Source organism: Castanea sativa, chromosome 6, assembly GCF_040712315.1.
Source record: "Castanea sativa cultivar Marrone di Chiusa Pesio chromosome 6, ASM4071231v1".
NCBI lineage: Eukaryota > Viridiplantae > Streptophyta > Magnoliopsida > Fagales > Fagaceae > Castanea > Castanea sativa.
The window spans coordinates 14,021,318-14,046,938 of record NC_134018.1 but is presented as its reverse complement, the minus strand read 5'-3'; the positions used below and the strand labels follow the sequence as shown (position 1 = coordinate 14,046,938).

Sequence of the window (25,621 nt, the reverse complement as noted above, 5' to 3'; positions counted from 1 at the left end):
GTTTAGTTTTCCCCTGTATATGCTCAAACCTTGCTTTATTTTTGCAAAGTTACCCTAACCGTCTCCTTTTGTAGCTCGAGACTGTCCACAAGTCTCACTGGAGCAGTGGAACTTCTTGGAGAAAATTTTTAACAAGACTAGGCTTGAAGAGAGGACGTGGGCTAAATTAGTTACCCTAGACACAGTCTACTGGTATTGTGAAGGTCCTGAGCCTACTTTAGCTGCCCGTCGTTACGACACCAGAGTTCGCAAACATAAGCCCGTCACTTAATGCTTTTAATTTCTTTTCTGTTTCATACTTTCTAATGCTATACATCCGTCTATTTTTTTTTTGTAGAAATGGATGATGCTAAAAGAAGGGCCTTCATCAAACAGCAAGCGGCTAAAAAGAAACAGGAGGCTAATCAACCTTTCAAGGGGACGGGTTCAGCTATTCCATCTAAACAGAAGCAACCAGAGAAAACTGACCATCACCCCAAAAAGCCAAAAACTACCCCTGATTCCGTCGTAGCATTGGAAGCTGAGACCAAGAGAACGGTCACTCCCATGGGGCCAGGAAAAGGTAAAGGCTTGATGAAGGGTCTAGCTTCCGTCATTGAGAAACCACCCGTCCTCTTGCGAGAAGATTCTGAGTATGCATTGGAAAAGCTCTCGTCCATTATTACTGTCGACGACTATAAGGATCTTAGTAACCATGCTACCGAGGCGATGGGAGAGACGGGTCTTTATACCATTGCTCAAGTATCTCATATCCGTCTTTCCTTATTTATTATTTTTACTGTACTCATAATGAATTTTTGCTTTCAGGCTATGTTGATGATGAAGGGGCTGATGGGTCGCTGTCTGAACCATGAGATGACCTTGGACCGTCTCAGGAAATCTAAGTTGATGGAAGACGAGATGCACAATCTGAAGGCCTGGAAGGTGAACATGGAGAAAAAACTTTCCTGCTCTGAGCTGGTCAGGGGAGAGCTAGAGAAGCAGACGGAGCAGCTAACGCAGATTTTAAAAGATAAAGAAAAAGAGGTCACGGACGCCAAGGATCAACTCTGCTAGGCCAAAGAGGAGGCAATACGAGAGTATTGTGACTCCAACCTCCTTATAGCAAAGCTCGGAAGTTCCTTCGCTAACGGTTTCGATGATTCCCTCCGTCAGGTCAAAGCCTCATATCCAGACTTGGACGTGTCCCACGTCTCTATTGACGTTCAGGGGCAGACTTTAGCCCAATCCGTCCATTCAGAGAGTACAGAAGACTTGTTTACCGTCAATGTTCCTCTTGCGAATAAAGACTAGATTCCTGTCGAAAGTCAAGTGCAGCCCGCGGAAGGTGATGTCCGTCAGCGAGAAAATAAAGAGAAGCTCGAAAGGACTCCCCAGCAGTAGTTTTTTTTTTTTTTTTTTTTAAACGTGAAGGACAACTTTATTTTTCGTGCTTTTTGTATGTGGACATATCCCCTTTTGTAGGGCTCAAGTATTTCAATTGTTTTTTTTAACCGTTTACTTGTTGTTTGTTTCTTTTATGCTTTATCCGATATACAATCCATAATTTAGGGTCCGTCTCATAGATATTCTAATCAGGTCATGTGGTTCGTCCACACACGGTTTTAAACCCCGTTCATTTGTGAGGTCGGTGATTCATTCTGTTAGTGAATCCGTCCACTTTGTGACTCGTCTGTTGTGTGGACGTAGTAGTTTTTCATCCTTCATATGACAATCCGTCCACTTTGTGGACTAAATAAATTTCATCCTTCATAGGATGACCCATCCATTTTGTGGACTTTAAATAAATTTCATCCTTCATAGGATAACCCGTCCACTTTGTGAACTTTAAATAAAATTCATCCTTCATAGGACAATCCGTCTACTTTGTGGACTAAATACATTTCATCCTTCATAAGACAGCCCGTCCACTTTGTGGACTAAATAAATTTCATCCTTCATAGGATGACTCGTCCACTTTGTGGACTTTAAATAAAATTCATCCTTCATAGGATGACCCATCCACTTTGTGGAATAAACAAATTTCATCCTTCATAGGATGACCCCTCCACTTTTTGGACTTAGGTAAAATTCATCCTACATAGAATAATCCGTCCACTTTGTGGACTAAATAAATTTCATCCTTCATAGGATGACCCGTCCACTTTTTGGACTTAGGTAAAATTCATCCTACATAGGATAATCTGTCCACTTTGTGGACTAAATAAATTTCATCCTTCATAGGATGACCCGTCCACTTTGTGGACGTTAGTAGAATCCGAGCAAAAAATATTCCATATGCTCTGAATAAACTCCTCTTATTATAATAGATGCGTAGAATAGTGTTCAAAAAAGAAAATTGCCCTTTGGGCACTAAGAATACTGTAGAAAATAAAAACTACAATTATCTGCTGAAAAATATAAACTGGAAATGAGGAGGGTGATGTCGTCGTCTTCGTTGATAGTTTATTGGAAGTACTTCTTTAGGTGTTTTTTGTTCCATGGGTGGCTTAATTTTTGCCCTTCCAGTGTCTCTAGGTGGTACGTTCCCTTCCTATGAAATGAGGTGATCTGGTACGGTCCTTCCCAGTTAGGTCCTAGCTTCCCCTGGAAGGCGTCTCTTGCAGTGCCGATTACTCTCCTCAAGACAAGATCCCCAACTTGGAAGACCCTGTGCTTGACCTTAGAATTGTAATGCTTTGCCATGAGGTTCTGGTACCATGCTATTCTTTGCTCATCTGTCGCTCTGACTTCCTCCATCAGGTCGAGATGTAGGCGGAGGGCTTCATCATTCTTGTTCTCGTCGAAGTTCTCAACCTGGTAACTTGTAAGCCCTACTTCTGCTGGGATGACTGCTTCGCTACCATATGCCAATCGAAATGGTGTTTCCCCTATTGGTGTCATTGTCGTTGTCTTGTACGCCCATAAAACACTTGGTAATTCATCCGGCTATATGCCCTTTGCCCCCTCAAGCCGAGTCTTCATGATTTTGAGCAAGGATCAGTTCGTAACTTCAACCTGTCTGTTGGCCTGCAGGTGGGTCCCCCGAGTAATGGTTCTTGATCCCTAACTGTGAACAGAAATCCCTGAATGCGTCGTTGTCGAATTTCTTTCCGTTGTCTAAAACAAGCACCCTTGGTATGCCATACCTGCAAATAATATTTCTCCATACAAAGCTTCGGATATTCTTCTCCGTGATAGTGGCTAAAGCCTCTGCTTCCACCCATTTAGTGAAGTAGTCAATACCAACCACTAAGAACTTCAACTGCCTTACCGTTGTTGGGAACGGGTCCATGATGTCTAACCCCCATTGTGCGAATGGCCATGGGGCCATCATAGGGGTGAGCTCTTCTGTTGGTAGCCTTATAAAATTGCCAAATCGTTGGCACTTGTCGCTGGCTCTGACGTATGCGTCGGCATCCTTCTACATCATTGGGCAGTAATATCCTGCTCGGAGTAGCTTGTGCACCAAAGACCTAGATCCAGAGTGGTTGCCGCAAACTCCTTTATGGACCTCCCTCATAACATAGTTTGATTCTTCAGAAGCGAGGCATCTCAGGTAGGGTCGAGAGAATCCCCTCTTGTATAAAATGTTTTTAATTAGGACAAATCGAAAGGCCTTAACCTTCAACTTTCTTGAGGTCTCTTTGTTGTCTGGCAGTTTGCCGTCTTTTAGCTATACGGCTATTGGAGTCATCCAACAATGCTCACTACTTACCTCTTTCACGCCAGTACCATCTATCAGAGATGAGAGTTGAACAAAGGATAATACCTGGTCGGGGACAATCATAGGTTCTACGGAAGCTGCTTTTGCAAGTCCGTCAGCATCTTGGTTCCTTTCCCTTGGGATTTGAACCAACTTGATCTGGAGGTTACTCGTTCGACCCTTCACTTCCTCGAGATACCTCTTCATTCTTTCATTCTTGCATTCGTAGCTTCCATTAACCTGACTGGTCACAACTTGAGAATCGGAGTATACGACTACACTTTTAGCTCCTGCAGCTATTGCGAGGTCCAATCCTGCTATTAAGGCTTTGTATTTCGCTTAGTTATTGGTTGTAGAAAAGTCTAGATGGACCATGCACTCGATCTTGTCTCCTTCTGATGTGTGGAGTACTACGTCGGCTCCACCTGCATGTTTGTTGGAGGATCCATCTGCATGGATGCTCCATATAGGAGCTTCTTCTGCCCCCTAGTCGTCCATGGAGGTGAACTCAGCGATAAAGTTCGCTATTACCTGTCCCTTCAAAGCAGTTCGTGGTTGGTACCGAACGTCGAACTCACTCAGCTCGACCGCCCATAATGCCATTCTTCCTGCAGCTTCGGGGTTATTCATCGCTCTTCGTAAGGGCTTATCCGTTATGACATTTATGGTGTGTACTTGAAAATATGGTTTGAGTTTTTGTGCGGCGGTCACCAACGCGAAGGCTAACTTCTCTATCTGAGGGTACCTCTCTTCTACTTCTTTGAGTGCTCGGCTTATAAAGTATACAGGTCTTTGCACCTTATCTTCTTCTCTAATGAGAGCCGTACTAATGGGCTGAGTAGCGGCGGAGAAGAGAGATACGCCTTCAAATCATCAAATGCCTTTTGGCATTCGTTCGTCCATTTAAACGATCTCCTTAGTGTGCGAAAGAAGGGGAGACATTTGTCCGTCGCCCTTGATACGAACTTGTTTAGGGCTACTATCTTGCCATTCAAGTTTTGTACCTCCTTTACCGTCTTCGGGGGAACCAACTCTATTATTGCCTTCACCTTCTCCGAGTTGACCTCAATAACCCTTTGGGGCACCATAAACCCCAAAAACTTTCTTGCTGTTACTCTGAACACGCATTTGCTTGGGTTCAGCTTCATATTGTAAGAACGAAGGGTGTTGAAGGTATCTTGGAGCTCGTTCAAGTGATCGGACTCTTGAACGCTCTTTACAAGCATGTTGTCCACGTAAACTTGCACATTACTTCCAATCTGATGTGCGAACATCCTGTTCATCAGCCTCTGATACGTGGCTCCTACATTCTTAAGTCCAAAGGCATTACTTTATAGCAGAAGAGCCCTTGACTTGTGACAAATGAGGTTTTCTCCTGATCAACCTCATCCAACTTAATCTGGTTGTAGCTGGAGAACGCATCCATGAAGCTTAAAAGTTCATGTCTTGTGGTTGAGTCTACTAGGGTATCAATACAAGGGAGCGAGTAACTATCTTTAGGGCAGGCCGTATTTAGATTTGTGAAGTCCACACACATTCTCCACTTTCCACTTGCTTTTTTGACCATTTCCACGTTCGCTAACCAATCCGAATAGTATACTTCACGTATGAAATCTGCTTCCTGTAACTTTTGCACTTCCTCGGCTATGGCTCGGTCTCGCTCAGGGGCGAACACTCGCTTTTTTTGTCAGACGGGAGAGAATGATGGTGATACATTCAACCTATGGACTTATGATTGACGGGTTGATCCTCGACATGTCTTCGTGATTCCATGCAAACACGTCCTTATTTTATTTTAGGAATGTTGCAAGTGCCTGCCATTTTGACTAGCTGGCCAAAATACCAATCCTCGTGGTCCGTTCGGGTCTAGAGTCATCGAGGGGTACTTCTTCTAACTCTTCCACCAGTTCTGCTACCGTCCGTTGTTCCTCGATGTTCATCGTTTGTAGGTGTTCGTCCATCTCCATCATAGTCATGTAGCATTCTCGTGCAACTACCTGATTTTCACGTAGCTCTCCAATTCCATACTCGGTTGGGAACTTGATCATCAAATGGTAGGTCGAGGTTATAGCTTTCCACGCATTGAGAGTTGGTCGTCCAAGGATAGCATTATAGGTAGATGAGCAGTCAACCACAAGAAAAACCACATCCTTAGTGATCTACCGGGGGTAATCTCCCACCCTCACAGATAGTGTGACAACGCCAAGAGGGTAGACCCTTGTCCCTCTGAAGCTGATGAGTGGGGCGTTCGTCGGAACCAGTCGCTCTTTATTAATCCCCATCTATTGGAACGCAGGGTAGTAGAGGATATCAGCCGAGCTTCAGTTATCAACCAAGACTCGATGCATGTTGTAGTCTCCTGCTCGTATGCTGACTACAAGCGCGTCGTCATGTGGGTGGTGAAGGCGTCGTGCATCCTCTTCCGAAAACCCAATGCTCGGGTTATCAATCCGCACCATTTTTGGTGTGAAGCCCATCAACTGGATGCTCTGAACCATCCGTAAATATGTTTTACGGGCTTTTTTAGACGACCCTACAGTGGTGGTGCCCCCAACAATCATCCTTATGTCTCCTATCGGTGGTCTGGGACGTTCGTTCTCCCGTCGGGGGGCCTGATCTTGTTGCAGATTCATCTTTTCTTTGCTGACGAACCTTTACAGCTTTCCTCGTCTGGTGAGAGCTTCAATCTGTTGCTTTAGGTCGTAGTAGTCAGCTGTATCGTGGCCGTGGTCTCAATGGAAATGACAATATTTATCCCTTGACCTTTTATTAGGATCCCCTCTCAATTTGCTAGGAAAGGTCAAGGCCTCTTCATCCTTTATCTGCATTAACACTTGGTCGATCAGAGCCGTCAAAGGGGTGAAGCTCGTGAATTTCCCTGTAGGAGGTTTGCAACGTCTGTCCTCTTGCCGTTCTCCTGTCTTGGCCTACTTCTGTCCCCTGTCTAACCGTGTATCTTCCTGTCTCTCCCTTTTCCTAAGCTTCTCTTCCTTGGCCAGTAACGTGTCTTCCGCGTTTATGTACTTGGTTGCCCTGTAAAGCACCTCGGACATAGTCTTTGGGTCATACTTATACAAGGAAAATAGGAACTTACCCTTCCACAGCCCGTTAGTGAATGCTGCCACGAGTATCTTGTCGTCCGCCTCATCTATCGAGAAAGCCTCTTTGTTGAAGTGGGCTATGTACGACCTTAGCGTCTCATCTTCCCGTTGCTTAATGCTCATTAGACACGTAGTGGACTTCTTATATTGGTGACCCCCGATAAAGTGCGACACGAACTGAGCGCCTAACTCCTTGAAAGTGCTAATCAAATTGGGCGTCAGTTGGTTGTACCATACCCTCGCAGGTCCTTTCAGCGTAATGGTGAAGGCCCTGCACATGATCTCATCTGGAACTCCTTGAATGTGCATTATGGTCTTGAAAGATTCCAAGTGGTCTAAGGGGTCCTTGGACCCGTCATAACTCTCCACCTAAGGCATGCAAAACTTTGGTGGAAGGGGGCACGAAGTGACGGGTGCTGTGAAAGGCGAATCAGTTCGCTGGACTAGGTCATCGAGGTCGCTGGATACCCGACCCCTGAGGGCGTTCATCATCACGTCCATCTGTTCCCTCATTAATTGCATCTCTAGGGCTATGTGAGGTGGGAGAGTGTTAGAGACGGATGGCCGATTGGTGTCCTGCCTTTTCGGTTTGCTTGGTGCGTTGCTGCCCTCAGGTCCTTCCTGGTTCCTCCTTTCAGCTCTTGTCCCTTCTTGGTCTTCCTCCTGTGTACCAGGATGTGCATTCTTCTGCCGCAACTGCTCCTCCAAATCATGATTCTGCTTGGTTAGGCGTTCAACTACCACCGCAAGCGTTTGGACTTGTCTCTCCAAGGCCGTAGTGTGCAGTTCGTCGCCCTAATTGTTGGTTGTTGCCATCGATCGAGTGAGTACCATGCAACTTTTTGTCTTGGGGATAAAGCAGCAGCTGATTACTCTTTCCCACAGACGGCGCCAACTGATGATGCCGAAAAATCACCAATAAGCCACACGTTTTCACAAGACTGAAACAACACCTACAAAACAAAAAGAAAAGACCTAACAGAGAGCACCGGTGTGATGCCGGCCAAAAACCCTCCGAAAGTCAAGTTAGAACTTTTCACAACCCTAGAATGCCAGAGTTGAATGAATTATGCGTACCTTTGATTGAGGGTTTTGGGGTATTTATAGTAGAGGCGGCCTCTGTTTATTGCGCATCAAGATGTTTCCTTCTAGGGAAGATCCTCCTTGATGAGCGTATATTACAGAATCTGCTGCTAATTAGAATTCTTCTTGTATTGGGTTTCTTCAAAGATTATCGTGAGGCGCAAGTTGATTCCATTTAGGAATCCTTGGAGTCTAATCAAAACAGATGGATGCCACGTGTCACATACATCCATTCACTGTTTGTCCGTGCAACATTGACCCGTCGACTATCCACCCGTCAATACCACATCGTCATGTTTACCTTATTGGATTCGTCTCCTATTTTTTATCCTCTTCAGAATCTAACACTAAGATTACTTTTTTGTCCCAACAATAACAACCAGTAACAATCTGTCACTTAATATTTGTAAAAATATTGTGTTTATATCATTTCTTAAATAAAAAAAAAAAAAAAAAAAAACCGGGTCCGTTAATGAAGGAAGAGTTCAACCAAAGATCTGTTGTTGCCTTGTTGGAGTGAGAAAAGACAATAATACGAAATTTAGGTCCATTAATGTCCAACTTTTTAGGTTCTCGAAAGGCTCGTCATGGCCCAATGCTTCACTTTTTAATATTGTGGTCGTCCAATGCGTCACTTTTACAGAACTAGAATGGGCTTGAGGTCCACTTGGTCTCAGCTCAGCTCTCCGAATCCAATGGTACCAACTCGGCAACTCCAAGCCTATGCCTTTCTATGCCTTAATTACACTTTTAGAGCATTCACATCGTTTATGCTCGTTACTCAACCACTAGTCAATCCTTCTCACCAAAAAAAAAAACCGACAACCAAAAAAACTACGGGTCAAGACATCAACTTTTGTGTGTTGGGTAAAAACACTCTAGTCCTTCTGACATTTTTTTTTGAGAAAAAAATAAGAATATTTTATTAATTCATAAACGATATACCTCATGATCCAATACAACAGAAAAAACAAAGACGTAAATCCTTCATTCACACAATAGTAGCAATATTATCATGAGCAAAAAAAAAAAAAAATATATATATATACATATATATTTATAGTCAAAATTTAGAAAAAATTTAATTAAATTTTAATTGGATTTACAATTTTGCATCGCATGCCGCATCTAAATTTTACTATTTGTCTCAAGTGAGTTAAGAAAAAATTTAATTAAATTTTAAATTAAATGTCTAATTTTATGTCACTTGTCCATCTAGCTTTCTTAATTTTGTTGCCCAATGTTATAAACAAGGATACCAGAATAATATCACTCCCGAACAACCTCCCCCTCTGTTTTACAGATTCAATGAAACTCATGTTTTGTTCATTAAAAAAAAAGAAAAAAAAAAAGAATCCGAAACCTCGGTCTCTCAGATCGATGCTTTTAACTCTTCCAGTTCCACCCCTTCTTCAATACACACAAACTCTATAAATCTGTCAAATTTGGTGACCATTAGACCTCAGCAGTCAACACTCTTCAATTGATTGCACGCTTAGTTCCCTTCACCAAATGCCAGGCCCTTACAAGGAGTGAAGAAACACTAAGATCCAGTTGATGGCCGATATACCTATGCGCATTTGGAAGATCGAAGATGTTTTGTATAATTTTTTAATCCTACCAAATAAGATAGTTTGTTTATTTACTATGCATTTTTATTTATTTATTTTTCATATTCTTTGAATTTGTTGCTCTCTGTTGAGAACATTAATTAGTATGTTTGTTGAGCAGTTCAATTAAAAAAAAAAAGAGAATATGTATATGTTTCTCTAATGCTTTTGGACTTTTGAATTTTTTTAAAGACTCTGTGTTTGGTTTTTGAAAAATTGAAAGCAATGGGAGCACAAATAAAACTGCTTGATTGATATGCTTTTTGTTCTTTTAGTTCATGCTTTACTATAATAAAAATGCACGAATCTTTAATTTCTTCTAAAGATTTTGTTATGACAATTTGATTAATAAAAAAACACAAAAGAAACAATGGACCAGCTCACTCCACTAAGAGTTGGAGCTTGAAAATCCTTACACTGTAGTCTGCCTTAATCAAGTTATCATTCTCTTTTCTTGGTTTATTACCCGATTATAATGGCCATTCATTTGAGGAAAGAAAGCGATTAACTAAAATCATATTCTTTGATATGCTCAATTTCTTGGTGTCTATATGGTATTATTATGAGACTTATTTTTTTCAAATCTATTAACCTTCTAATTTAGAGTAGGACATCTTCCAAAAAAATTTTTTAGAGTAAGACCAAGTTTTCAATATTCTAGATATGTTCATCCGGTGTTGCATGCCAAATGTTCAATAGGGTTCCTTTTAAACTTAAGATGTGATTTTTGCATTCGATTATTTTTCTCCTCACTACAGCATTGTTTTTTAATGAAAGCTACATATATTGATTGTAACACCTATTGGATATATCAAATTTCCCCAGGTCTTTTAAATTGTGTGTGTGTTTGTGAAGTAACCTTGATAGTGGTAATATACCAACGGAGATATCAATCTTTAATTTATGCTTAACATATCTCAAATGAGAGAGGCAATGTCAATATCACCCTGGATTGAATCCTTAGTATATACAGATTTCTTCCCCACATAGTGAACACAACATGTTCCATTTTGGTTGATAGATTAATGGGCTTTTAGAACTGAGAAAAATTGTTGATGTGTGTTTTATTGGATTGACACTTTTTCTTAATTATTAATTAAGAATAATGATGTGTTAAGAGGAAGGCAAATCACTCGGTTGGAAAAGGAACTACAAGTCCTTGAGCACAACCCGTAACACAACTTTGAGCAGATACAAAGTGTCCGTAAATCACTTAACTCTTGGCTTGACGCCGAGAACACTATGTGGCACCAATGAGCAAAGCATATGTGGATCACTGATGGAGATCGCAACACAGCTTTTTTCCACCAGAAAGCCTCAAATTGCAAGCAAAGAAATACCATCTGCGGACTCACGGATGATACTGGCGTGTGGCAAGAAGAAGACCAAATTGTGGAGGACATAATATTAGATTATTTTTCTAATATATTCAAAACAAACGGACCCACTGACACATCTATAGTTATCGATGCCATTCAGCCAATGGTCATTAACACCATGAACAGATTTTTATGTCAACCTTTCCAAGCAGATGAGGTCCATAGAGCACTCAAACAGATGCACCCAAAAAAATCACCAGGTCCAGACAGTATGCCACCACTTTTCTATCAACATTTTTGGTCTCTATCTGGTGACTGTGTTATAAAAGCTGTACTTGACTTTCTAAATTTGGGCATCATTCCCCCAAAGTTTAATGAAACTCATATTGTCTTAATTCCAAAAATAAAAAATCCCACCAAAATAACACCATACAGGCCTATAAGCTTGAGCAATGTCATCTCAAGACTAGCTTCTAAGGTCATTGCCAATAGACTAAAACGTTTCCTCCCAAAAATTATTAGTGAACACCAAAGTGCCTTTATGTCTGAACGCCTCATAACTGATAATATTCTAGTTGCTTTTGAGACTATGCATTATCTAAATCAAAAGAGGACTAGTAAAAATGGGGAGATGGCCTTGAAGCTTGATATGAGTAAAGCTTTTGACAGAGTAGAATGGGGGCTTTCTTAGAGATGTAATGATAAAAATGGGTTTTGATGGTAGATGGGTAAACCTTATGATGCAATGTGTTACTTCTGTTACTTACTCAATCAGATTGAATGGCAGACCCCGTGGACATATTGTCCCATCTAGGGGCTTGAGACAAGGAGACCCCATCTCCCCTTTCCTCTTTTTATTTTGTGCAGAAGGACTCTCATCTCTTCTCCAACAAGCCACTTCAACTGGCTCACTTCATAGAGTAGCAGCTTGCCCACAAGGTCCACGGATCTCACACCTTTTTTTTTGTAGATGACAGCATTATTTTCTACCAAGCTACACGGGAGGAGTGCACCCATCTTGAGCAAGTCTTGGACACATATGAGAATGCTTCTGGCCAAAAAATAAACCGGGACAAAACTGCTTTGTTCTTCAGCCACAATACCACAACGGCCATTCAGGAGGACATAAAACAACGCTTGGGAGCTGAGATCATAAAACAACATGAGACTTACCTCGAACTACCTTCTTTGGTGGGTAGATCAAAGAAGAACACCTTTCGTGCACTAAAAGAGAGACTTGATAACAAGTTGTCTGGCTGGAAAGAGAAAATGCTCTCACAAGCAGGGAAAGAAGTGCTCATCAAAGCGGTGACCCAAGCAATCCCAGCCTATACTATAAGTGTCTTTAAGCTTCCGGATACACTTTGTGATGAAATGACTAGCATGATACGTGCCTTTTGGTGGGGAAAATCCAACGGAAAAAATAAAATGGCGTGGTTATCTTGGGACAAAGTCTGTACTCCTAAAGAAATGGGTGGATTGGGCTTTCGTAATCTCAAATCCTTCAACTTGGCACTCTTAGCCAAACATGGATGGCGACTACAAAACAACACCCAATCTTTGGTGTCCCGTGTCCTAAAAGCCCGATACTTTCCACACATTGATTTTCTCCAAGCTGAGTTAGGCCTCAAGCCATCATTTGCATGGCGTAGCCTCATAGCTGCACAGCGTGTGGTTAAAGAAGATTGCAAATGGCAGATAGTTAACGGTGACTCTGCTCGGATTTGGCATGACAGGTGGCTCCCACGACCATCCTCTTTTCGCCCCACAACACCACCAAATACCTTGCCTGGAGATGCACGGGTCAGTTCACTATTGGATGAACATACAGGCGAATGGAAGAGTGACTTGGTCAAGCAGATTTTCATGCAAGACGACGCAGACGTGATCCTCAGCATGCCACGCAGCCATGGTCAAGCTGCTGACAGATTGGTATGGGCTTACACTCCGAGGGGCACCTTCACTGTTCGTAGTGCCTATAGGATAGCTCTCTCATTATCCAATCTTACCCATGCGGCAAGGACTTCAAATGACTAGTCTCAACACTTGTTTTGGCACACACTTTGGAGTCTCAACATCCCACCAAAACTCAAAATATTTGCATGGAGAGCTTGTTGCAATATACTCCCTACCAAAGTCAATCTCTGTCACCGTGGAGAGGAAACTAGCGGACATATGTTTTGGGAGTGCACCAAGGCTCGTGATACATGGACAGCCATGGGTTTACCTTTAGACACTAGAGGCGTAAGATTCATGGAGTACGTGGACCTTCTTTGGCACCTTATTTTCATTCAGCATGCAAGTAAGGATATGCTTGAATTGTTTATTATGATTTCATGGTGCATGTGGCATGATAGGAACAAAGCTCGGCTTGGCCCTCCTAGAATGTCCAGTCATGACATCATATTTGTTAACGTACACTCATATGTGGGCTTGGCCCATTTAGATCACTTACTTGTACTGCACTCATATTTACTTGTACAGCACTCATATGCCTCCTATATAAAGGCACTCATGTACATTATTTCATTTGAGAAATAGAATACTATTCAATTCAGTATTTCTAACATGGTATCAGAGCCACTACTCTGACCTTTTCTTAGCAGTCTTGTCTTTATTGGTGTAACTCCGTTCTCAATATTGCTTCCGTTGTCACGACAACTGCCGCAGCCTTTCGCCGTTGAACCTTCGAGTCTTCCAGACATCGTCCTCAGGTTCCGGACCTGCAGCAGCCGCCGTTGAGGAGTCCGAACACTGCAAAGACCACTGCCCTTTTTCGGCACCGCCGTGAATATTGCTCCGAAAAATTTTCCGAAGGTACCATGAAGATCGTCTTGCTCCGATCTATCTTTTCGTGAAAACCTCACAGTCATCGGAGTCTCCACGCGCCCTCACGCACCGCCAGAAGTTTCCGCACTACAGTTCACGCGCCTCCACGCACCGAACCGAGCCGCCACGCACTGCCACGCGCCTCCACGCGCCATACTGATCCTGCTGACGTCAGCCCTAGCCACATCAGCTGCCACGTCATCTGCCACGTCAGCAAGCCACGTCAGCCTGCCACGTCAGCAAGCCACGTCAGCCTGCCACGTCAGCCTGTCACGTTAGCTACCGTTGACTGTTGACCGTTGACTTTGACCGTTGACCGTTGACTTTGATCGTTGACTTTTTGCAGTCCAGGTTCTCCTTACTCAGTTTTTCGCGTAGATTTCATTTTTGCAGTCTGTTTTTGCATATTGTGTCTCTAAATGGATAAAAAGGATACTTTTCTTCCTCGCCCCATCAATACTGTATTGGAGGGGACTAGGAATTACTTATCTTGGTCTCAAGCTATGCGCAGTTTCCTTAAGGGTCGCATGCTCTGGCATTAATGCACTGGTGCAATCACTATTCCTGTGAAGGGGCAAGTGAAGAAGATGCTGCTTTTCTCAATCGTATGATTGAATGGGATAGTCACAATCACATGATCCTCACATGGATTCGAAATACTTCCATTCCCTCCATCTCCAATTTGCTGGGCAGCTTTGATGATACGAAATCAGCATGGGATATGTTGGCCAAAAGATACTCTACCACACACGGATCCATGAAATATCAGTTAGTGGTTGAACTGCATCAACTCAGGCAAGAACCGGGGCAGTCCATCAATGACTACTATGATCAGCTTCGCTTTATTTGGGACCAAATTGACCTTTCTGATCCAACTTGGGCATGCTCAAAAGATGCCCAACAATATGCTGCTATTAGAGATGAATTTCGTCTCTATGAGTTCCTGATGTCACTCCACAAGGACTATGAGCCCATTCGAGGTCAGCTTCTGAATCGTTGTCCTCCTCCATCTCTAGATACTGCTGTGAATGAGTTAGTCAGAGAAGAAGCTCGCCTTGCAACTCTTCGAGCCCAGGATAAGTTTAATGTTCTGGCTCTTACTCCTTCCATAGAGCAACCTCAGCACTCAGGCGATTCTTCTGGCTCCAGCAATCGTCGCAGACAGACCAATAAAAAGTTTTGCAACTATTGCAAGCGCCCTGGCCACACTATTGAGACTTGTTACCATCGCAACAAATCTACTGTTGCAGTTGTTAACACTGAGTCTACTCCACCAATGCCTCTCATTTCAGCTGAGTCCCAGTCTTCTGGATCCACTATCAACCTCTCACCCACTGATCTACAGGAGATCATAGCTCAAGCTGTTCGTATGGCTTGTAATGCATCTCTTTCCACTGCTCTCTCAGTTTTACCCGGTAAGTCTCAAACTTGGCTTTTTAATTCTGCCTGTTGCAATCACATGGCACCTCACTCGTTCTTATTCTCCAAACTTAACCCTGCTCCACATCCCCTCAATATTCACATAGCTGATGGTTCCACCATGCATGGGAATAGTCTTGGTCTTGTTTCAACCTCCAACCTCTCTGTTCCTAGGGTCTACCATGTTCCTGACCTATCCTATAATTTGTGTTCTGTGGGACAATTAGCTGAACTAGGTTATCGCCTTATTTTTGACTATTCTGGGTGTATTGTGCAGGATTCGAGGACGGGACAAGAGCTTGGGACCGGCCCTAGAGTTGGGCGTATGTTTCCAGTGGATAATCTTCATCTTCCACCTGTTGCTCCGGTGTCTGTTGCTGCTGCTACTGCTGCGATGTCTTCCCTACCTTCTCTCTCACTTTGGCACTCTCGTCTTGGTCATGCACCCTCTTTTCGGGTACAACAGTTAGCTTCTAAGGGTCTGTTAGGTTTTGTGTCCAAAGACAATTTTGATTGTACTTCATGCCAGTTAGGAAAACAGCCAGCTTTACCTTTTAATAATAGTGATTCTATTTCTAATAGTATTTTTGAGTTAATTCATTCTGATGTTTGGGGACCTTCTCCTGTTGCTAGTATTGGTGGATCTCGATATTTTATTGTTTTCATTGATGATTATTCTCGTTACAGTTGGATATTTCCTATGAAATCTCGTTCTGAAATTTTGCCAATATACAGTAACTTTGCAAAAATGGTTGAAACCCAATTCTCCAAAAGAATCAAAATATTTCGTTCTGATAATGCTCTTGAATACACTCAATATGCTTTTCAAGATCTATTACACTCCTATGGCACTGTACATCATCTAACTTGTCCAGGTACCTCTTAGCAAAATGGTCGAGCTGAACGTAAACTTCGTCATATTCTTGACACTGTTCGTACTCTTCTTCTTTCTGCCAAGGTTCCTCCTCCATTCTGGGGTGAAGCTGCTTTTCATGCTGTTCACACCATTAACCGCATTCCAAGCACTGTCATCCATAATCAAACTCCGTATGAGCACCTCTTTGGGTCACCCTTTGACTATCATCACCTTTGCTCTTTTGGATCTGCTTGTTTCGTTCTTCTTCAGTCTCATGAGCACAACAAACTTGAGCCTCGATCTAGACTTTGATGTTTCCTTGGTTATGGCGAAACACAAAAAGGGTATTGCTGTTATGATCCTGTCTCTCAACGCCTTCGTGTTTCTCGTAATGTTGTCTTCTAGGAACACCGCTTGTTTGTTGAACTCTCTCATTTTCGTTCTTCCCTCACTACCTCATCTGTACTTGAAGTTTTTCCAGAGGAGTCTCATGTTCCTTCTCTAACTCCAATTGATCCTCCTTTAGACTTTTCTATACAAACACCCGATCCTTTTAATGTCTCTTCTGGCTAGGTCGAAGATGAGCAGATTGATGACGAGCTATCCCAACTCGAGCCTGGGTCCCCCGCTCCTGCTTCGCCTGAAGATCCTCCACAAGACCTTCCACCTCCACAAGACATTCCACCTCGTCACTTAACCCGGGTAAGATCCATTCCTACACATTTACTTGATTACCATTGTTACACTGCACTTGCTACACTCCACGAGCCTCAAACCTATCGTGAGGCCTCCGCTGACCCTTTATGGCAGGTTGCAATGAAAGAGGAAATTGATGCATTAACCAAAAACCATACTTGGGACTTAGTTCCTCTCCCTCCTGGACAGTCTGTGGTTGGTTGTAAGTGGATCTACAAGATTAAGACTCGCTCAGATGGGTCCATTGAGCGCTATAAGGCTCGCCTTGTTGCAAAAGGTTTTACACAGGAGTATGGGATTGATTATGAAGAGACCTTTGCACCAGTTGCCCGCATCTCATCTGTTCGTGCCCTCCTGGCTGTTGCTGCCGCTAGAAAATGGGATCTTTTTCAGATGGATGTTAAAAATGCATTCCTTAATGGGGACTTGAGTGAAGAAGTTTACATGCAACCTCCTCCAGGTCTCTCCATTGACTCCAACAAGGTTTGCCGCCTTCGCCGAGCATTGTATGGTCTTAAACAAGCTCCTCGAGCCTGGTTTGCAAAATTTAGCTCTACTATTTCTCGCCTGGGTTATACTGCCAGTCCTTATGATGCTGCCTTATTTCTTCGTCGTATTGATAAAGGCACCATTCTACTTCTTCTCTATGTGGATGATATGATCATAACTGGTGATGACCTTAGTGGCATACAAGAACTCAAGGATTTTCTTAGTCAGCAGTTTGAGATGAAAGATCTTGGACATCTTAGCTATTTCTTGGGGCTTGAAATCACTCGTTCCTCAGATGGTCTTTATATTACTCAAGCCAAGTATGCTTCTGATCTTTTGTCTCGTGCTGGACTCACTGACAGCAAAACTGTTGACACCCCAGTTGAGCTTAATGCGTATCTAACTCCCTCGGGGGGGAAACCATTGTCTAATCCTTCTCTTTACAGACGATTAGTTGGCAGCCTAGTTTATCTCACAGTTACTCGTCCGGACATTTCTTATGCTATTCATCAGGTCAGCCAGTATTTGTCTGCTCCACGGTCGACTCACTATGCTGCTGTTCTGCGCATTCTTCGTTACTTGAAGGGCACTCTCTTCCATGGCCTTTTCTACTCAGCTCAATCTCCTCTTGTACTTCGTGCATTCTCTGATGCTGATTGGGCAGGAGATCCCACTGATCGTAGGTCCACCACTGGCTATTGTTTTCTACTTGGCTCTTCCTTGATTTCTTGGCGAAGTAAGAAACAAACCTTTGTGGCCCGCTCCAGTACTGAATCAGAATATCGTGCTCTTGTTGATACCACATCTGAGCTTCTGTGGTTACAATGGCTTCTTACAGACTTAGGTGTGTCTACATCCTCTGCTACACCTCTTTATTGTGATAATCAGAGTGCCATTCACATTGCTCATAATGATGTCTTCCATGAACGGACTAAACATATTGAGATTGATTGTCATTTTATCCGTTATCATCTTGTTCATGGTGCTCTCAAGATCTTCTCTGTCTCCTCCAAAGATCAACTTGCATACATCTTCACCAAGTCCCATCCTAAGGGACGCCTTCGTGATTTGGTTGACAACCTCAAGTTGGTCTCACATCCACCTTGAGTTTGAGGGGGGCTGTTAACGTACACTCATATGTGGGCTTGGCCCATTTAGATCACTTACTTGTACAGCACTCATATTTACTTGTACAGCACTCATATGCCTCCTATATAAAGGCACTCATGTATATTATTTTATTTGAGAAATACAATACTATTCAATTCAGTATTTCTAACAATATTGAAAGCTAGAACAATCCTATCTGATTTCCACCATGCCAACTTTCGGTACTCCCATCCCAATGCTGCAGAAGAAGTCAGGTGGACCCCCCTTATGTTTCCATGCTACAAAGTAAATTTGGATGCTGCGGCCTTCAAGAGCACAAACTCGGTTGGTATTGGGGTCCTTGTACGTGACCACGTGGGTGATGTGCTTGCTGCTTTGAGCACATAACTTCAGCTGCCACTGGGTCCACTTGAAGCCGAGGCCAAAGCAATGGAAGTGGCCATCTCTTTCGCAAAGAATATTGGCTTACAGGAGGTCATTTTTGAGTCAGATTGTTCAGTTCTTATTGGAGCTCTATCGGACACGTCAAAAGTGCCCATTAGTATTGAAAATATCATCTCAGGTATCCATAACAAGCTACAGCATTTCAGGCAATAGCAAATGCTACACGTCAAGCGACAAGGAAACTTCCCAGCTCACCACTTGGCACGCCACGCCAAAGGACTTGATAACTTTGTAACTTGGATGGAGGAAACTCCACCTTTTATTGAATCCGCAGTGATTCAAGATGCTTTGTTACTTTCTCATTATTAATAAAAATTCACGTATTTCTCATTAAAAAAAAAAAAAAAGAGAGGAAAGGGGGAAGGGTCTAGCCCATCTCCAACTTTGGGAGAAGGACCCAATCAAAAGAGAGGAAATGGAGGTGGGACCATCCCAATTACTAAGTCCTATAGTAACACGTGTTGTGAGGCCCAATTACTAAGGCCATATTGTGGGGCCCAAGGAGACTGTTGACAGTCAACCAATAGAGGCGGTAGGTGTTAGTCCCAACAGTAACACATGTCGAGTAAATAAGGCACTAGAGTGTGTTAAAAGTTATGAGCCCATTCTTTTATCTGATGGGCAAGAGGGTGGTAGAGATGCTAGGCCTAGTGTTTTATCTGATCGGCAAGGGAAAGGCTTAACTAAGCATGGAGGGGGAAAGAATTCTCGGACCCAAAAACAAAAGAAATTAAAAGTTTTATCCATTGGTGTTTCTCAGCAAAAGCCGAAGCAGACAGCCTCAAGGTCCTGTGGAGAAGAAAATCATGGAAGAACTCACCCAAGTTGCAATTTTGTTGAACTCAGTAGTTTGGGGTTGGTCCGATGTGAATCAGGGGGAAGCATGGAAGTGCATCGTTCCTCTTACTCCAGTGAGCCAGAAATTAGGGTTGCAACTATGGCCAAACCCTTGGTGGAGGTTCATGATGGACGAACCAACTCCACCGAAGGAAAGGAAAGTTGTGTGGAAAAGTTACCAAAATGTTTTGCCAAGGCCGACCTTATTCGAATTAGACAATCCAATGGTGATGACAGAGAGAAGGGTTATGAAGTTGATACAGGTGTGTCTGCCAATCAGAAAGTTCAAATTACTAGTGAGCTTAAACAAGAGAGAGATGGGAGTCCTAGAACACATGGTGGTGCTCTCTGCAAAGGAAGAACAATTGAAGGCCCAAATAGAGGGGATGGGATGGAACTTGATTTCTCAGGGGAATACAAAGCCTCACTCTGATAGGTGCTCTGCTTTTGAAATTTAGTATCAATGAAGATCATTGTGTGGAATTGTCGTGGGGCACTCAGCCCGAATTTTGGGAGTAATGTGGAGGATTTGGTCAGAGATTATTCGCCTTCAATGATGATTGTTACTGAAACCAGAGTGGGAGGTGACAGAGCTAAAGCAATTACGGATCGATTGTCTTTTGATGGTGCGATTCATGCGGATACGGTGGGATATGCTGGAGGGATTTGGCTGCTTTGGAATTCTGAGGCAGTGGAAGTCACTCACATTTTATCAACGGAGCAAGAAATTCATGCCCTTGTCAAGGTGAGTTACTCAAACCTTTCCTGGATTATTTCTGCTATTTATGCAAGTCCTAGGTTAGCTGAAAGACGTATTTTATGGCATAATCTTTCTTTAGTTAATGCTACTCATAATTTGCCTTGGATCATTCTTGGTGACTTTAATGAGGTGTTGAGTGGTGAAGAGAAGTTGGGAGGAAGACTGGTCACTGCCTACAGAGCTAGACTCTTTAAGGATTGTATTAATGAATGTGGTTTTATGGACATGGGGTTTTCAGGACCTAGGTTTACGTGGTCAAATTTGTGAAATCTCTCGGACCTCATTCAAGAGAGGCTGGATAGGGGTTTCTGCAATGTGGGATGGAGTTTACTCTACCCGGATGCAACTATTGATCACCTTACGAGAGTCAATTCTGACCATTGTCCAATTATGGTCAAGTTGGAGAAGCCGATGGGTATGGAGTTAATAAGGCCATTTTGTTTCCAACCCGAGTGGTTCTCTCATTTAGATTTCCCAGGGGTTGTGCTTGATGCTTGGAATGGGGGTCAAAGCCTTGAGAATGCCGTTCAAACTTTCACTGATTCTGCGAAAAAGTGGAATAAAGAGGTGTTTGGGAATTTATTTTCTCGAAGGAAGAAGATTAAAGTTAGGCTGAATGGTGTTCATAAAGCGTTAGCCAATAGACTTAGTGAGTTTCTTGTGGAGCTTGAAAGAAATTTGAGACAAGAATATGTTGAAGTCAAAGAACTTATTGATGAATTTTGGGCAATGAAGGCTAGAATCAATTGGCTGGTTTTGGGAGAGCGTAATACCTCCTACTACCATGTGTCGGTTGTTAATAGGAGGAGAAGGAATAGAATAACTAGCCTCAAAGATAGTGTGGGTAATTGTATTACTGATGAGATTGAGGTGGCTGACTCTATTAGGAGGTGGTACATGAACCTCTATACCACAGAAATGGAGGAATCGCTAGGGAAAACATGGGACATTCCTAACTGGCCTGTCAGTTTGTCCGAGGGGGAAGCCCAAGCCTTAGCAAGCCCGATTGAAGATAGAGAGATCAAGGATGGCTTGTGGGCTTTGAAAGCTTTCAAGGCTCCTGGACCGGACAGTCTCCATGCAGGCTTCTATCAAAGATTTTGGATGATCACGGGGAAATCAATTGTGGAGATAGTTAAAAAGGTGTTTGAGAGGGGATGTGTGCCGGCTTACTTAAACAAGATTCTCCTTACTTTAATTCCCAAGCATACAAGAGCTGATTCTTTGGGGAACTTCAGACCCATCAGTCTTTGTAACACTGTTTACAAAATTATCTCGAAGGTCATAGTAGTGAGGCTTAGGCCTCATTTAGATAGTTTGATTTCTCTCTTGCAAGCGGCTTTTGTCCCGGGCCGAAAGGGGGGTGGATAATGCCATCATTGTTCAAGAGCTTCTTCATACGCTGAGCTTAAAGAAGGGTAAAGTGGGCTAAATGGCAGTAAAAATTGATCTTGAGAAAGCCTATGATAGGCTTGAGTGGAGTTTTGTTAGAGATACCCTTGCCTTGTTTAACATTCCTCCTTTTTTGAGTAAAGTGATTTTGAGTTGCATCTCGACGGCCAGTTGTGAGGTTCTTTTTAATGGAGGTGCCCTTGAATCCTTCAATCCATCTAGAGGAATTAGACAAGGCAACCCTTTGTCTCCATACATATTCATCATGTGTATGGAGGTTTTGGGTTTCTTCATTAAAGACAAGTGTGATGCTAAACTTTGGGATCCAGTCAAAACGTCGAAGGGAGCGTTTACGGTATCCCACCTTTTCTTTGCGGATGACTTAGTGCTTTTTGCAAAAGCCGACATGAAGAGTTGTATTAGTGTTTTGGATGCACTTGAGGATTTTTGTGTTATCTCGGGACAAAATATAAACAAGGACAAATCTAGAGTTTATTTCTCCCCCAATGTGGATGGCAACAAGAGGGAGGAGCTTTGCGAAGTGTTGGGTATTCGGTCAACGCCCAAGTTGGGTAAGTACCTTGGTTTCCCCCTTAAGCAACCGGGATCAAGCAGTAGGGACTTTGACTTCATTGTAGAGAGAGTGCAAGCTAAGCTTACGGGTTGGAAGGGGCATCTTATATCTTTTGCAGGGAAGGTAGTCTTAGCTCAATTAGTGCTTACCACAATCCCGACTTATGTTATGCAAAATACCATGCTGCTTAGCCGTACCTTGGAAGCTCTTGATAGAGTGACAAAAAATTTCATTTGGGATTCCACCCAAGATAAAAGGAAAGTTCACATGATTGGGTGGAGTAAAGTGATCAAATCGAAGGAAGAAGGAGGACTTGGGTTGCAAGCAGCCAAGCCAAAAAATCTTTCTTTACTTGCGAAGTTGAATTGGAGGTTTAAAATGGATAAGGATAAGGATTGGGCTAAGGTGTTGCGTTTCAAGTATAACAACCCAAAGAGATGTGGTTCTAATGTGTGGGCTGGTTTGAAGCAGAGTAAGCGTGTCTTCATACAAGGAGTTAAATGGAAGGTGGGTGTTAATAGTACCCTTAATTTTTGGAATGATAAGTGGTTAACTGTGGGGAATTTAAGAGGCATGATAGAAGGTCCCCTTAGAAGAGATGAAGACTTGCTATCGGTGAATGATATAAGGGATGGAGGTCAATGGGATTTTAATAGATGCTCCTTCGATCTACCTGGTAATCTGATCAATCTTCTTAAGGCTGTGGCCGTTCCTATGAACCACCAAGGAGAGGATAGGCTTGTATGGGCATCTTCTCCTTCAGGTGAGTTTGAGCAAAAGAATGCGTATAGAATTGCTAAAACTGATTGTGAGCCAGCCAACACCTTTAAAGGGAAATGGATTTGGAAGATGGATGCTATGCCAAAAATTAAAATGTTTTTTTGGAAGTGCTTCTTGCAGAGCATTCCCGTGGGAGAAGTACTCCAAGAGAGGGGTATTGTACAGACTGCTCAATGCCGGGTTTGCAACAATGGGAGGGAAACTATCCTTCATGTGTTAAGGGACTGTTGGTTCACCAAACATATTTGGGGTGAGCTTGGCATAGCTGATTATGATCAAAACTTCTTCAATGAGAACCTGTGTGAGTGGCTTGAAAATAATGTGAAGAACTCTTCCTTTAGAACTAATTGTATCCCCCGGCGTATTCTATTTCCCGCTGCTATCTGGAAACTTTGGTTGCACAGGAATGATATGGTGTTCAAGGGGAAGCGGGCCAATGAGGATTTGTATAGAGGGCGGTACATGCAACTCATGAATACCTGTACTGTGTGGGGAAGGCAGATAGGAGGGTCATCCAAGCCATGTTGCAGGTCAGATGGAGAAAGCCATGCGAAGGTTGGTTTAAGCTGAATTCGGATGGGTCAGCCTTAGACAATCCTGGAAGAGCTAGCGAAGGTGGGCTGATTTGGGATTCGAATGGCAGGTGGATAAGGGGTTTCAGGCGTAACATTGGTGTTGCTTCCAGCATAGAAGCTGAGCTTTGGGCTTTGAGGGATGGGTTATCTTTGTGCATTTCTAGAAGTAGATGCTAAGGTTGTTTTGGATTGGATGACCAGTGTGCAATGCATTAATCTACACCATTCTCCTCTTATTATGGACTGCAGGGCCCTTATCAACCAAGTGCCTCAGGTGAGATTGATGCACTGTTTCCGTGAAGCTGACAAGTGTGCGGATGCACTAGCTCGCAAAGGTCCTGGCCTTCAGCAGGATTTTGTTATGTTTGAGAGTCCGCCTGTGGACATTTCTATGCTTTTGTATTATGACCAAATTGGTATGTACTATGAGAGGATTCGTCCTCAAACAGTTGGTTTTCTTGGTTAGTTTTAATGCAATCCTTCTTTTTACCAAAAAAAAAAAAAGGCTAATTGCTGTGCTACCCTATTACTAGACTTTGACACCAACTGAAACTGATAAGACTGGGTTGGAGAGTGGAGACAATAACTTAAACGTACAAATCTTTCAACCAGATGAGCAACCATTGAGTCCTATTCTCCATTAATTCAAAGAATACATCAAGAAGCCCGAGGTCCAAAGAAAATTGTATCATATCTAGAGTAGCAGAAGCATAGGAAACCAAATTATCATAACTTTTTGTCGCAATCACTAGGCTGCAGGAATCTCCATTCTCCCACAACCAACCCCAAGCCCATAACATCTATGCAAATTCAAAGCCAGAAAAGCCCAATTAATTTTATAATTCCCATGAGGTGGAGGCCTCTAACACTCGCTATGATCAGTTCTGGTTGTGCCAATAGAAGACTATGCTAAAGAGCTAAAGTATGCAGAAAAGCTAAAGTATATTTGTACTAATATATATATATATATATATAAAAGTTGTACAAAAAGAAATAAATTTAAAGCTGGATGAAAAAGATCATTGCAAATGAACACTAGTTGAATGTGTTGGAAAATAGCTATGAAAAGACAAGTTTTGATTCAACAAGATAACCCTAAAAATTAACCATAACAGAAAAATAAATAGAGTTGATGATGACAAAAAACCACCAATTAGTCACACGGTCCCTGCACGCTCGAAACAACACATGCACAACACAAGAAAGAGATGACCTAATAGAGAGCACCAGTGTGGTGCTAGCCAAAAACCCTCCGAAGATAAAATTAGAATTTTACTCAACTCTAGAATGCTAGAGCTGGGATGAATTATGCGTGCCTTGCTTTCTGAGGGTCCTTGGGTTTTATAGTGGTATAGAATTGATCTCCGTTTTTTGCATACCAAGACATTTCCTTATAGGAAAGATCCTCCTTAATGGACGTATATTACAGAATCTTTTCCCAGTTAGAATTCTTCTCATATTGGGATTCTTTAAAGTTAATGGTGAGATGCAAGTTAATTCCATTTAGGAATCCTTGGAGTTTAATCAAAACAGATGGATGTCATGTGGCCCTTATATCCGTCCACTGTGTGTCTGTGCACCTTGGACCCGTCCACTCTCTGCCAATTGGTCTAAGGTCGTCATGTTTGTTCAAGAGTATCCGTCATCAATCTTTTTACCCTCTTCAAGAGTTAAGAAGGATTTCACAAAGTTATAGAGTCACAACAATGATGTTGTTCTTAAAGGTTGATTCAGACCACTCAAAGTAGAATAATCGAGTGATAGGAACAAACCTAAGCTCAATTCCAACACCTAACCCATTATCTTAAGTTATCACTTAAGTTAAGAAGGACAACTATCTATAAACACAAGGGTAGTTCACTTCTAACCAACATGGGACAAACAACTTTAAGGCAAAGTATTTGAAACACACCCACACCCACACCCACACCCACAAAATAGTCCTCCCACTGACAATTTGGTAACATTACTTATCAAATTAAAGTGAAGGTCTTTTAGTCCAGGGGCATCTCACTCTCTCAAAGAGATGAAGTTTAAATTGGACAAGTTGACTCTATATTGG

General features: G+C 42.6%; 3 protein-coding genes across 3 annotated transcripts; 1 reads left to right on the top strand and 2 right to left on the bottom strand.

Moving 5' to 3' along the window:
- Positions 1-2,445: 2,445 nt before the first annotated feature.
- On the bottom strand, positions 2,446-2,883 carry LOC142639499 (uncharacterized). Its single transcript, XM_075813664.1, has one exon. It carries the CDS (start codon positions 2,881-2,883, stop codon positions 2,446-2,448), a length of 438 nt encoding a protein of 145 aa, XP_075669779.1.
- Positions 2,884-6,612: 3,729 nt separating this feature from the next.
- On the bottom strand, positions 6,613-7,095 carry LOC142639498 (uncharacterized). The gene has a single exon (XM_075813663.1). It carries the CDS (start codon positions 7,093-7,095, stop codon positions 6,613-6,615), a length of 483 nt encoding a protein of 160 aa, XP_075669778.1.
- Positions 7,096-19,941: 12,846 nt separating this feature from the next.
- LOC142639497 (uncharacterized) lies at positions 19,942-20,505 on the top strand. The gene has a single exon (XM_075813662.1). It carries the CDS (start codon positions 19,942-19,944, stop codon positions 20,503-20,505), a length of 564 nt encoding a protein of 187 aa, XP_075669777.1.
- Positions 20,506-25,621: the final 5,116 nt, after the last annotated feature.

Excerpts from the sequence above, each read along its gene's own strand:
- LOC142639498 (XM_075813663.1), bottom strand. The coding sequence starts at position 7,095 with ATGCACATTCAAGGAGTTCCAGATGAGATCATGTGCAGGGCCTTCACC.
- LOC142639497 (XM_075813662.1), top strand. The coding sequence starts at position 19,942 with ATGAAGATCATTGTGTGGAATTGTCGTGGGGCACTCAGCCCGAATTTT.
- LOC142639499 (XM_075813664.1), bottom strand. The coding sequence starts at position 2,883 with ATGACACCAATAGGGGAAACACCATTTCGATTGGCATATGGTAGCGAA.